Source organism: Akebia trifoliata, chromosome 8 (assembly GCF_017979445.1).
Source record: "Akebia trifoliata isolate Shusen 1 chromosome 8, ASM1797944v1, whole genome shotgun sequence".
Lineage (NCBI taxonomy): Eukaryota > Viridiplantae > Streptophyta > Magnoliopsida > Ranunculales > Lardizabalaceae > Akebia > Akebia trifoliata.
In genome coordinates, this window is record NC_141382.1 from 48,424,014 (window position 1) to 48,435,765 (window position 11,752).

Sequence of the window (11,752 nt, forward strand, 5' to 3'; positions counted from 1 at the left end):
ATGTTTATATTATAATTTATAGAGTTGAAAAGATGAAACCACAGAAAAGTGAATAAGCCTTGAACCCTAGGTCACCATAATGAAGTGAATTAGTAGTAAGTTAAAATAGAGGTTATAAAAACATATTATTTTCCAGGTTTGTGTGCAATCAACAACTAGTGGTGTGCAAGAAGTGATCCTTAAAATAAATACCTCTAATCTCGCTATTTCATGTTTTAATTTGTAGGGAAAATTACTAAAATGTGGTTAAATATATAAATATTTAAAATATATATATGTTTTTTTTATTTATAAATTTACTAAAAACAAATTAAGTCATCGGACAGTCTAGTGTTTCAGTAAGTTGTTTGACTGTCAAGAGTTTGATGTGTTAAAGCACATTGCATTATCAAAAAATGCCTTCCGAATGATTAAAATGCTGAACTGTCCAGTGTATTAATAGCTTGCTTTAACACCCCATCAATTTAACCTCCATTTAAAACGTTGGACTATCTAACTACTTAATTTGTTTTTGATTTAAAAAAAAAAGATTCATTTTTATAAATATTAAAATATTTAACCTGTTTTTTTTAGTAATTTCCCCTAATTATTATTAGCAAGATTGTCACTTTAATGCTTTGTTTGAATTGAGAGAAGAGAAGGGAAGAGAGGAGAAAATGTGCAATTTTCTTTTCCTTTCTCTTATTTGGATTGTTAAGTGGGAAGAGAAGAGAAGAAAAGTGGAGGGAAGAGAAGAGAAAGAAAATTTATTTTTCAGCTTGCTCTCATGAATTTCAAAATTTCCAAAGATAATTAACATTGACAGGTCAGGTATTGCTACTTACACCCCAAGCAAATAAACAAATTTAATCTGATTTCAGAAACCCTGGAGGTGCAGAACGAAGGAGCCGAACTCGTGTAGGAGACGACCCGAGGTATCCTCTCTCTCGTTCTTCTGATTTTCTTCAAGAAACCCTCTTCAACGGCACACACTTTTCTATTCTTCAACCCCACACACCTTTCTCTTCTTCTTTTTTTTTTTTTTTCCAAAAACCCTCAAACGCTCTGTTTTTATTTATTTATTTATTGTTATTGTTTATAACAGTGGGAAGTTATCATCTTCGATCTCAAGGTCATCAAGAGGTAATTTTGGTGTGGCGAGGTTGATGCGAGATAAGCAGACCAAAGAGCTAGTTGCCGTGAAGTATATCGAAAGAGGCGAAAAGGTTTGTTTCTTAGAATAATAGAATTGTTTGAAGTTCCTTGATTTTACAGTTATTGTGAATTAGAGGTTAATTATTGGTTCAGAGAATCGGAAATCATGTGAATTATGTGGAAGGTGAAGACATCTATTTGAGAAACTCAGGAGCCAATCCGAATTTGGGTTTTGTCTGAGTTTTCTTTTGGTTTGAATTTTGCTTCGAGAATTTATGGTTATTATTCTTTCTAATTAGGAGCTAGTTTTACTTAGTTTGATTGTTGCTGTAAATTGAGAATTTTTATGAGTTTTATGTAGTCTAGTTTTGCCGAATTTAGGTTTTGCTTGTTTTGGAGAAATTTATAAGAGAAGAGTTCTGTCAGATAACTCTGCGATGTGAAAGTTTCCACCTTGGTTAGGAATGTGTTGCTACACAAGTGGTTTAGTTGGAAGGGTTTTGAGTTTTATTTGATTGGAGAATTTTGGTTTTTGGATTTTATTTGAGCTAATCAGCAAATATTATCTAATTTTATTAGACGACAAAACAGTTCAAAGAAGATTACTAAAGACAATGATGAATCTGGATCATAGTTGCCAAGCCATGCCTTTTGAATCCATTAAATGATTCAGTCAGTACCATGGCTTAAAGTTTCATATAGTTTCGAAATGTCTTGGCATGTGGGAGATGGAGAATGTGTGTGTGTGTGAGAGAGAGAGAGAGAGAGAGAGAGAGTTGCAGTGAGAGGTCGAGTTGAAAGAGGTCGCGCAGAGAGGTATTTACAATTTTGTGAAGTTATTAATTAAACACGGTTTTTTGATTTTGAAGTCATCTCGTCCATTGGATTGCACCCGATCGAACAGCTGTGGTTTGTAGGGTAAAACGTCTAATAAACAAACTGATGCCCAACGGCTCCTGATGAATATTTATAATGTTCTTTATAAATAAGTTTAGGTGTTTATATTTTGTATTATTGTACAAGTAAAACTTTGTTCTTTAGACTATGAAGGGTATAATAGTCATTTGGACTAAAAATACTATTGTTGGTATGATATTTGGTTGGAAGATAAATATTTATCATGTTCTTTATAAATGAGTTTAAGTGTTTATATTTTGTATCATTGTACAAGTATAACTTTGTTCTTTAGACTATGTAGGGTATAATAGTCATTTGACAAGAAGAATTTATCTTCTCTTCTCTTATGAATCCTAACCAAACAGGAAAAACTTGGTTCTTTCTCTTCTCTTCTTTTTCAATCCAAATAGGGTGAAGAGAAACTAGTCTGCTCTTCTCTTAATGAGTTTCTCTTCCCTTCTCTTATCTCAATCCAAATAGAGCATTAGTTGAAGCCTAAACCCTCAACAGACTACTCCCCTCTCTACTGAATCCATCTTTCCCTTTAGGGGAGATTATCTCCTCCCTTAGGCGAAATCATCTCCTCTCGCTGGCGATGGCGGCGGCGAAATTTGAACTCTCTATCATCTCTTCGTAAGTCGATCGGCAATTCCCTTTGATCTCTATTACTACTCATGCAATTTCTTATCTTATCTTTGCTTTCTCATGCGATTTATTCTCTCTTCTAATGTTTTAACTCGAAAAATCCATGAATTTTCCTTTAGGGTTTTAAGTATAAAAATCTTTCTATGTAAATCCATTTATCTATCAAGTACATTTTTCATGATTAATGACATTGAAGGGTATTCACTCAAAAAATCCATAGAAGTCTTGGTTTTCCTCTAGAGTTCTTTTTGGTGTGTTTTGGATTTTAATGTATGTTTCTGCAAATGGGTCTTGAGATTTTGTTGAGTAAGATCAAATCTTTAGAATTTATTTCATGTTTGGGATTGAAATTCTAGTTTTCTGGAAATGGGTATTATATTCGACTTAGTTGGATTAATGGGTTCTTATAGTAATTGATATCTGGGATTGGGTTTATGGATTCTCTGCACATGGGTCTTGGTATTCATCTCTCTCTCTCTCTCTGACTTTGATGGAAGGGTATTACCTACATGGGTTTGTAGCTATATGGTAAGCTTTTTTTACAATTAAATAGTTATTTCATTATATTTATCTGGATTCAAGGGATCTTATGTTGCTCCTTTTTTTTTTTGGTTTACGAGTAATTTTATGTTGCTCTTATTGATGTTTTTTTCTTGGTGGGTAATCTGAAATGATAATGTTTTTTTTTTTTGAAGCCTATAGAAATGAGTCTTCTTCTTTTCTTTTTTAGGTTTTGTGTAAATTGATGTTCTTTTGCTCTGACCGAGACTTTACCATATCTTGATATTGTTAATCTGGATTTAATGTGTTTTTGAATTCGTTTGTCATAGTGGATTCTGGCATTTTAAATGTTGTTTGATTTGGAATATTTTAACATGCTTGGCATTCAATCTGTGTCATTCTACATTTGGTTCGTCTTATTCTATTGGTTGGATTAGTCTTTTTTTGTTGCTATTTTAGAAGAAATTGGACTTGTATTGCACTGCAATCATGAGACTGAGTTCAATTACAACTTAAGCACCGAAAAGAAAAAAAAAAGTGATCTATTCTAAAACTTGGATTGGTGGGTTTCAATTTTTCATTTTTATTCACTTTACACAATCTGCTATTCAACGGGCCTATATTTTTGGATATTTATTATTTAACATGCTTAGGATTGAATAAATGGAAAACGTAAATGGATTTAGGAAATTTTCACATAGTTGTATGCATGATGATACATATATATTTTTTTATATGTCCAATTTTTAGGTGACGTTTTGCCGAATTTTTCTAAAAAAAATTATATTTTGAGTTTAAAATGATATTATAACGTTTTTATGGATTAAACCAATAATTGTTACTTTTTAGAGCACAATTAGTTGAGTTATAATGTTAAAAACATTAACTACTAATCAGAAGGGTATTCTGGTCATTTTACCAGAATTCATAATAGTTCCCAAACACAAAACTTTGTCAGAATTACTTCTAAAAGTACTTCTCAGAATCTGCATCCAAACACACAACACTTATCCAGCTCCTTCAGACAGTACTATTCTAAGTACTTTTGGCTCCTGCATCAAAACGGTCTCGTATAACTTTCGTGTGGAGTTAAAATTATACTTGTAAGGTGGTATTTGGATTGACTTCTCCAAGTGCTTCTGACTTCGGGGGTAATTAAAAGCATTTTTAACATTGTTCGGATAAATTACTCCGAAATTGAGTTGCTCTTGCATGGAGTCATTCTAGTGCTTTTTCGCAAATTGCCAACATGGGTACTTCTCAAATTACTTTTGCGGGAAGCACACGAGTGAAAATAATGGGTCAAAAGACGATTATACCCTCACTCAAATCAAGAAATTCCACGAAAGTATCCTCTTTTATTCAATTTCTCCTGAACCCACAAACAATTCTTCTTTTTCTTCCAACCTTAACGAATTGATCTTCATTTTCTCCCAACCTTAACAACTGGAACAACGAAATCGATCTTCATTTTCTCCCAACCATGCATCCAACAACATTGATCTTCGTTGATCTTCTCTTTTTCCAACCAAACAACTGGGTTCATCATTGTTTTCTCCTCAACTCTAACTACGGTAAAGAGATCATCCACTTGAACAAAGTTTAGCGGCAAGCTCTTGAACCAGACTATTTTTTTAAAGAATATCTAAGAACAAGAAGAGAGATACAAAGCCCCTAATTTTTTGTGAATTGTAAGGGATTTTGTGCGATTTTTTTGTTCATTTTTGTGTGATTTTGCTGTAAATTTGATTTGGATTCTTGAAAATCTTTGGATTGATTTCTATAGAGATTGCACCCATTAATTATAGTACTTTTCTATAAATTCTTTGGATTGTTTTCTATAGAGATTGCACCAACTAATGTACTTTGTTGTGGTTGCTGTAAATTTGAGATGAATATACTTAGTTTTTATTTTTATTATTATTTTTTAATTTTAAAATTCATTAGTAGCATTTTTATCATGTTATTGCTCTAATCACCCCTATATCCCCACCTTCCTTTTGTTTCCTTGCATGTTGCTTCTTTTTTTCTCTCTAAGCTCTGCCATGCTTGAATTTCCTGTAAGATATTCATATGATATGCGGATTATGTTGATATTTTGCTTGGATGCGATTGAAAAGATCTCTTTTAAGTCCTTGGGTATGAGCTTGGAAAAGCCAAAGAAAAGATCTCTTTTTTGCTTAGGACTGCTTTATCAATTTTATCTTCGTTCTAGAGTTCAATCTCATCTCATTATCTTTGTTCTAGAGTCCATTCTCTGCTTTTTGGATGGAATTATAGATTACAGAGATTGGGTTTTTTTGTATGTGAAGGTTTGGAACAAAGTGGTCGGCCACCACTGGATTTTTGTGTTGTTTATTTGGACTTTTTTATATGGGGTTTGACCTTAATATCTTTCTGCAATCTTTATCTATTATTTGTAGTTAAATAACAAATACTCTCTAAAAGTATGAATACATGAATTATCATTATTTTTTACTTGAATTTGAACCAGCTGTTTCAAGTTGTTTCTGTTGTGAATTGAAAAATCCATGATCTTGATTTTTAATTTGATATTTTTTTGTGTGTTTTGACTTGTTGATCTCAAAGTACTCTATACTTTGAGGTTTCTTTGAAAATTGACATGGATACAATAGCTTGGGATGGTTTGAATTTTTTTTTTAATAGTGTTTCCCATTTATTTAGCTTGAGATGATGGGTGTTCGTGTATCTCCATATGTAACTTTTAGTTACATTTAGAAGATTGAGGGAACTTTTAAATCACTGGTAATGAACAATCTAAGAACAAATGGATTTACACTCTTATAAATGTATTTATAAAGAACTCAAAATGGACCCCAAATATTGAATGCTATGATAGCAATGTTTCAATTACAATCTTAACCGGGACATTTTGTATTTGTAGAACTGAAGTGATCTAACATGTTGTTCTTGTTTCTTGTAAGTTTATGAACAATTATTGATGTTTTTGGTCTGTTTGTCTAAAAGAAATATTCTTTGTTATTATTATTATTATTTTAAATTTCAAGATGTAATCTCAAAGATCAAACATGGAGAAGGGCAAACAAGTTGCAACACAAAGTGACAATTTATGAATTTAGGAAATCTTCTTACATGTTATTTTTTCTATATTATAGTTGTCATGTTTTTTATACAAGTTTTTTCTTCAATGTCCAATTTTTAGGGGAGGTTTTGCTGTTTTTTGGTAAAAAAAAAGAAGAAGCATATTTTGAGTTTAAAATGATAATATAACGTTTTTATTGTTATGGATAAAAACAATATCTGTTACTTTTTAGAGCATAATTAGTTGAGTTATAATGTTAAAAACATGAACTGATACTTATAAGGGCATTCTGGTCATTTTACTATAATCTAGAACATCTCCCAAACTGATGTAGCTGAGGACTGAACCCGCCAAGAGGGTGGTTGATAACAAACCCAAAGGAAATAAATTAAGGGGGAAAAGATAATAGAAGCAATGAGAACTATAAGCCCTAAGGTTGCTTGATAAGTTTAGGGAAAAACCCTTGAGAAAGGTTCTTTCTTTTAGAAATTTTCAGCTAAAAAGTTTTTTTTACAATGTAAAAGAGTGTATTTATAATAAACCTTACTAAAAACAGATCTAGACCATCATTTACTTCTAAACTGAATCATCCAAATAACTTGTAATCACAATGGGCATAAATGCCCTTTGTGATCACACGACTCTTTTAAACAACTAGGAAATTATCAAGATGTCCTTAATAACAATAAAACACAGGAAAGGAAAACAAAACAACACTGTTTTTTGGTTCTTCATTTCAATACTATTGCTCCAACATTGCAAACACAAAAACTCTGTCAGAAGTACTTCTGACAATACTTCTTAGAACCTGCATCCAAACGCACAGCACTTATCCAGCTCCTTCATACAATACTTCTATTCTAATTAGGGGTGCATGCGATTTAGTTTGATTTGGATAGGGGGTAAAATTGAAACCGAACTTGATTTGTTATTTAAATCTGAAATCGCAACTGAATCGACTACCCCCTAAAACTGAACCCACCTAAACCAACCTTAGTTTGGTTTGGTTCGCTTTAATTCTCGGGTTTCCTAAACACAGATATCAAGACACCAATGATCAAATCTTACAACTAAAAAACCCACGACCATCAATGATTTCAGTCAAAAGGCGCAACAAAGAGAATGACATTGGCAATATAATATTAATATCTTCATAATCTCAATTATCTACTTAATAACAAGAGTGGTTTGTCCAGAATTGAAACTCATTAGATGGTTGGAGCCATGTCATTTGGACCACTCAGATTGGTGACTAAATTTGTTAGAATACAGAAAGCAAACAATGAGAACTCTTTTTTGTTATATTTAATTTTATTCGTTAAATAAATATATATATATATATATAATGAATTTGGTTTGGTTATGTTCTAGGATTACCTGAACCGAGAACCAAACCAAATCAATCAGTTTTTCAAAATTGTAAATCAAAACCAAACTAATAAGCTAAAAAACCGAACCAAACCAATCTAAAATGCTTTGCTTCGGTTCAGTTCTTGGTTTGGCCTGATCCAATGTGCATCCCTAGGTCTAAGTACTTTTGGCTCCTGCATCCAAATGGCCCTAGGTTTCTTTAGCCATCGCCTCAAACCCTCAAAACTCAAGAAAATATGTTACAGCCACATCATCTCCAACTAAATCAGATCTCTCTCTCTCTCTCGAGCTCCAAACACCTCAAAATCTTCCACTGTAGTTGGCTTCTATTGCTCTTTAGGTTTTGAAATAAATCCCTGTGAAATCAACTTTATGTTTGATCTTTTCCAAATAAATTTTTTTTTTCTAAATAGACTTATTTATCTCAACCATCATTAACTCAAATTATAATAGTTTGTTCTTCTATCTAGTAGCCTAATCAGTGTTATCGATTTTTATTTTCTTTTTAGTTGGTACTAATTATGTCACTGTTTGCTAGTATTACTACTTATTACATTACAATTAGGGTTCAATATTTATCTATTAGAAACCTTAATTTGTATTTCTAGGGTTGCTAACGGTGTTTGCATTGGTGGTAGGATCAAAAACTGTTAAATGGATTATAAAGTTCCACCAGAATTTGAAGAGGACTCCAAGAACCCACTTTTAGGAATCTCTTTGACGGAATCAACAGAGCTTTGGCTCATACAATGGCCAATTAATCAAGTAATGTTCCCTTTTAACTCTTCTTAATTTTTTTGATTTTGGTTGGAATCAATTTTGTTCTTCTACTTGTGATGAAGCTTGTAACACACTGGCATTGGGCATATTAAATTTTGATCCACAGCATCCAGACTTCGATGGGCAAGAGCTGTCTCTCAAGTTACATCACGATGGACAGTTAGGCAGCTTCGAGGGTTCATCTGGTAAGACTAAATCTCTCGAGTATATAAAAGATCAGAATCTGCCTTCTTTGGTTGCATTATACATAGTAATCGTGATTCGAATCTATGAATTTTGGCAGGAAAATCATATGAAGTGGTCAGTTTTGCAGCTCAAGAACCCGATGCAACTGTTTTTCTATCATCTGCTTCTGACTCAAAAGTTGGTATGCATTTACAAGCTTTAATGAAATAAAAAATCGAACTTTTGACATAGTTATTTGTATGTATGTTTCTTGGTTATGATTGTAAAATTTCGTTTTGTTGGACTGATCTAAACACAACTGCTGTCTCAGGCCATGACGTGACAAGTTAACTTTGCAATGCATGTAATGTATCTAACTTAGAATTAATATATTCCATATCTTGTACTACTCTTCTATTCGTGCAAGTGGACAGATGTTTTTCATCGTTGTGCCCAGTGGTTGTATGTTACACATATGTGAGCTTGTGCATGGGTTGCACATAAATTATTGGTACATATAGGGTTGAATCTTTAGTTTTGGTTTGTCAGATTTAGTGATGCAGGGTAACTAGCTTTACATTGAATTGGTGTAAGTAGGACAACTTGCACTGCCACCAAAATTCATGTAGGACATTGGGTTTGGCTTTTAGTGGGTCTAAACAAGGGATGGTAGTGTAGGGGAGAGGAGGGATCTTATTACTAGAGAAAGCGTATAGAGCTTGGTTATAATATATTGATTATATATATATATATATATATTTTTTTTGGGGGTGGGGGGCGGTCTTTCGGGCTCTACTGTTAACCCGGGTCAACCTACATAAGTGGAATTGCTGGAGATGACCAAGATATTTCTAATGAAGTATTGTTTAGCGAGATTAAAGAGAGGTTGAACCGATTGAACCTTTGGAATTGATGAATCAATGGGGTTGCTTGCTGTTATAGAGGAAATGAGGAATACTTTCAGACCAGAGTTGGTGATCAACGATGTAATATAATTAAAATCTTGCATTACTGGCTAAACCAATAGAATCTAGAGTTGATGAATAAATTGAGTTTTGAGGAAAGCTCTACCATGGACCCTAAGTGACCAACACTAGTAGAATGTCTGGGGATTGTCACCAATGTACGTTTCATTCAATTTCTTTGAGGCATATAAGATTAAATAGATGGTAAACCTGTTGAACTTTTGGGGTCAATGAGTCAATGTGGAACCTGTACTATATGGTGAACCATGAACGCACCTTAGCCTCGTGGGTGCTGGGCATCATTTTATGTTTTGTCCTTATGGTTTTTAACCTTGTTAGGTGACAAAATTGCTGAATAGTCTGGCATTCAAGGGACCTCCTTGGATTTGATGTTTTTTTCCATATGGTTTTTCACCATGTTCTTGTCTTTGATTGTATTACTTGATAATATTACAAATCAGACTTATAATCCTAGTCCCGGCATTGTGGAATGAAGCTTTGAGCACTCCTCTGATATTTTTATTTATTTATGAATGTCTCTCTCTTTGATATCATCTCTTTATTATTATTTCTTACAGTTGGAAAGATTTCACGCCGGGTTTCTCTAGTCCGCTTCCCGGAACCTAGCGAGCTAGAAAAATCAGTTTCTAACCGTCCTGGTCAAAGGAATCAAAGATTTGGTGGGACATCTTCTATACAAATGGGTTCAACACAAGGTAGCAGGCAGAGAAGCTCGCGTTCAGTGAGTAGAATGTCCCATGGTATGGTGACCCCAACACATAGTAGCGGGAAAAGTTTAATGTTTGACAGTGGAGAGCCATCGAAGCGGCCCAAGAAGCGACATGTTGATGAACCAATGAGGTCCATTGATCATTCTACTTTGGATTCAGAAGGTCGAGAAGGTCGGAGTGACGTTACTTCTATAGGATCTGCTGGCTATTCTCGTGAAGGGAAATCAAAAATGAAAATCAAAGACGAAGAGTAAGGTTCCATTTTGTTTTGTTATTTATATTTTCTTCACTCAGATACATTGGTGTTTTGGATTTGGATCCAAACATTCATGATGGAGGAGGTTTTCTTTTTCACTCAAAGATTTGATTGGGTCTTGTTACAAGGCAGAAATTTTCTTCATCTTTTTTTAATTCATTATGTCACTTTCAATCTTTTTATTGTTCTTTCATAGTCCTTGACTTGCAGCAAAACTCTTCTTTTTAGATCATCTCAAACAAGTTTCTTCAATTTTATTTCCTATTGGAAGTATTCCTTGATATGAGAAGCTGAGATTACATAGCAACTAGCAACATTTGAAGGGATCTAGTGCGCCAAATCATTCTAAGGATACTGTGGTCAATTCCTAAGATGCATTATTATTTTGTTTTTTTAGTGAAAAATGTAAAGATGTTATAATTATATAATAAATTTTTTTACAAAAATATTATTACAATAAATGATTATGTAATATACTTTTTTAAAAAAACATTGATATTTTTTCAAATATGACATTGTATAAGAATAATGATAAACCGACTCCCCTTTTAATCTCCTAATATGCACATGCCATGTCAGGAGAGTAGAGGGCGACTATGTCAGAGGGGGAGTCCAAAAATCACGACTCATTGTATAATTCAAATGGCTTGCCACTCTTGAGCGAACCGAGTTATGCAAATGTAGTTTGTGACGGATATTCAAGTCATTTATATTAATCTCATAGAAGAAGACTTGGGTCAAGAGGGCATGTCAATAGTTTTAAATCAAAGGTATCTTTAACATTCATCAAATCTTGGTATTTCTAAAATAAAGATTATCTCTATGATTGATTAAACCATGGGGGCATATATAAAATTCACCAAAATAAGGGAGTTTGTTAGGTTCACTATTTTTGAGGAGGAACCCTCTACAAATCGAATTTTAAACTAGTTCGATTTGTACCAAAGCATAGTGAACCTGATAAATTATTTCAAAAGAATCTAAATTGTGAAAGATGTTAAGGTTCTATGAAGTATTGGATATTTAGTTATTTACATTCTCCATATATATGATATGGAGAATAATTAAAGAAGACGAGAAAGAGGATTGTTGTCATCAATTTTTTCTCTCTCCAAATTTGTCCTCACAAAACATCTAGTCTTTCAAATTATTAGGGTTCATTTGGTTTAGATTAATGTATAAAATTATTGATACTCAACTGTTATAATCATATTATTTTTAATTTGTTGAAATTATAAAAATA

At 33.0% G+C, this 11,752-nt stretch overlaps 1 protein-coding gene across 2 annotated transcripts; it reads left to right on the forward strand.

Annotated features, from left to right (window-relative positions):
- Window positions 1-781: 781 nt before the first annotated feature.
- On the forward strand, window positions 782-10,702 carry LOC147397397 (mediator-associated protein). Of its 2 annotated transcripts, XM_086453014.1 has the most exons (6): window positions 782-914; window positions 1,085-1,205; window positions 8,251-8,377; window positions 8,499-8,577; window positions 8,676-8,759; window positions 10,101-10,702. In XM_086453014.1, exons 3-6 carry the CDS (start codon window positions 8,267-8,269, stop codon window positions 10,505-10,507), a joined length of 681 nt encoding a protein of 226 aa, XP_086309140.1. In that variant the 5' UTR covers window positions 782-914; window positions 1,085-1,205; window positions 8,251-8,266; the 3' UTR covers window positions 10,508-10,702. The 2 variants fall into 2 exon arrangements, with proteins under 2 accessions (XP_086309140.1, XP_086309141.1); XM_086453015.1 differs by lacking the exons at window positions 782-914; window positions 1,085-1,205 and adding an exon at window positions 2,218-2,664.
- Window positions 10,703-11,752: the final 1,050 nt, after the last annotated feature.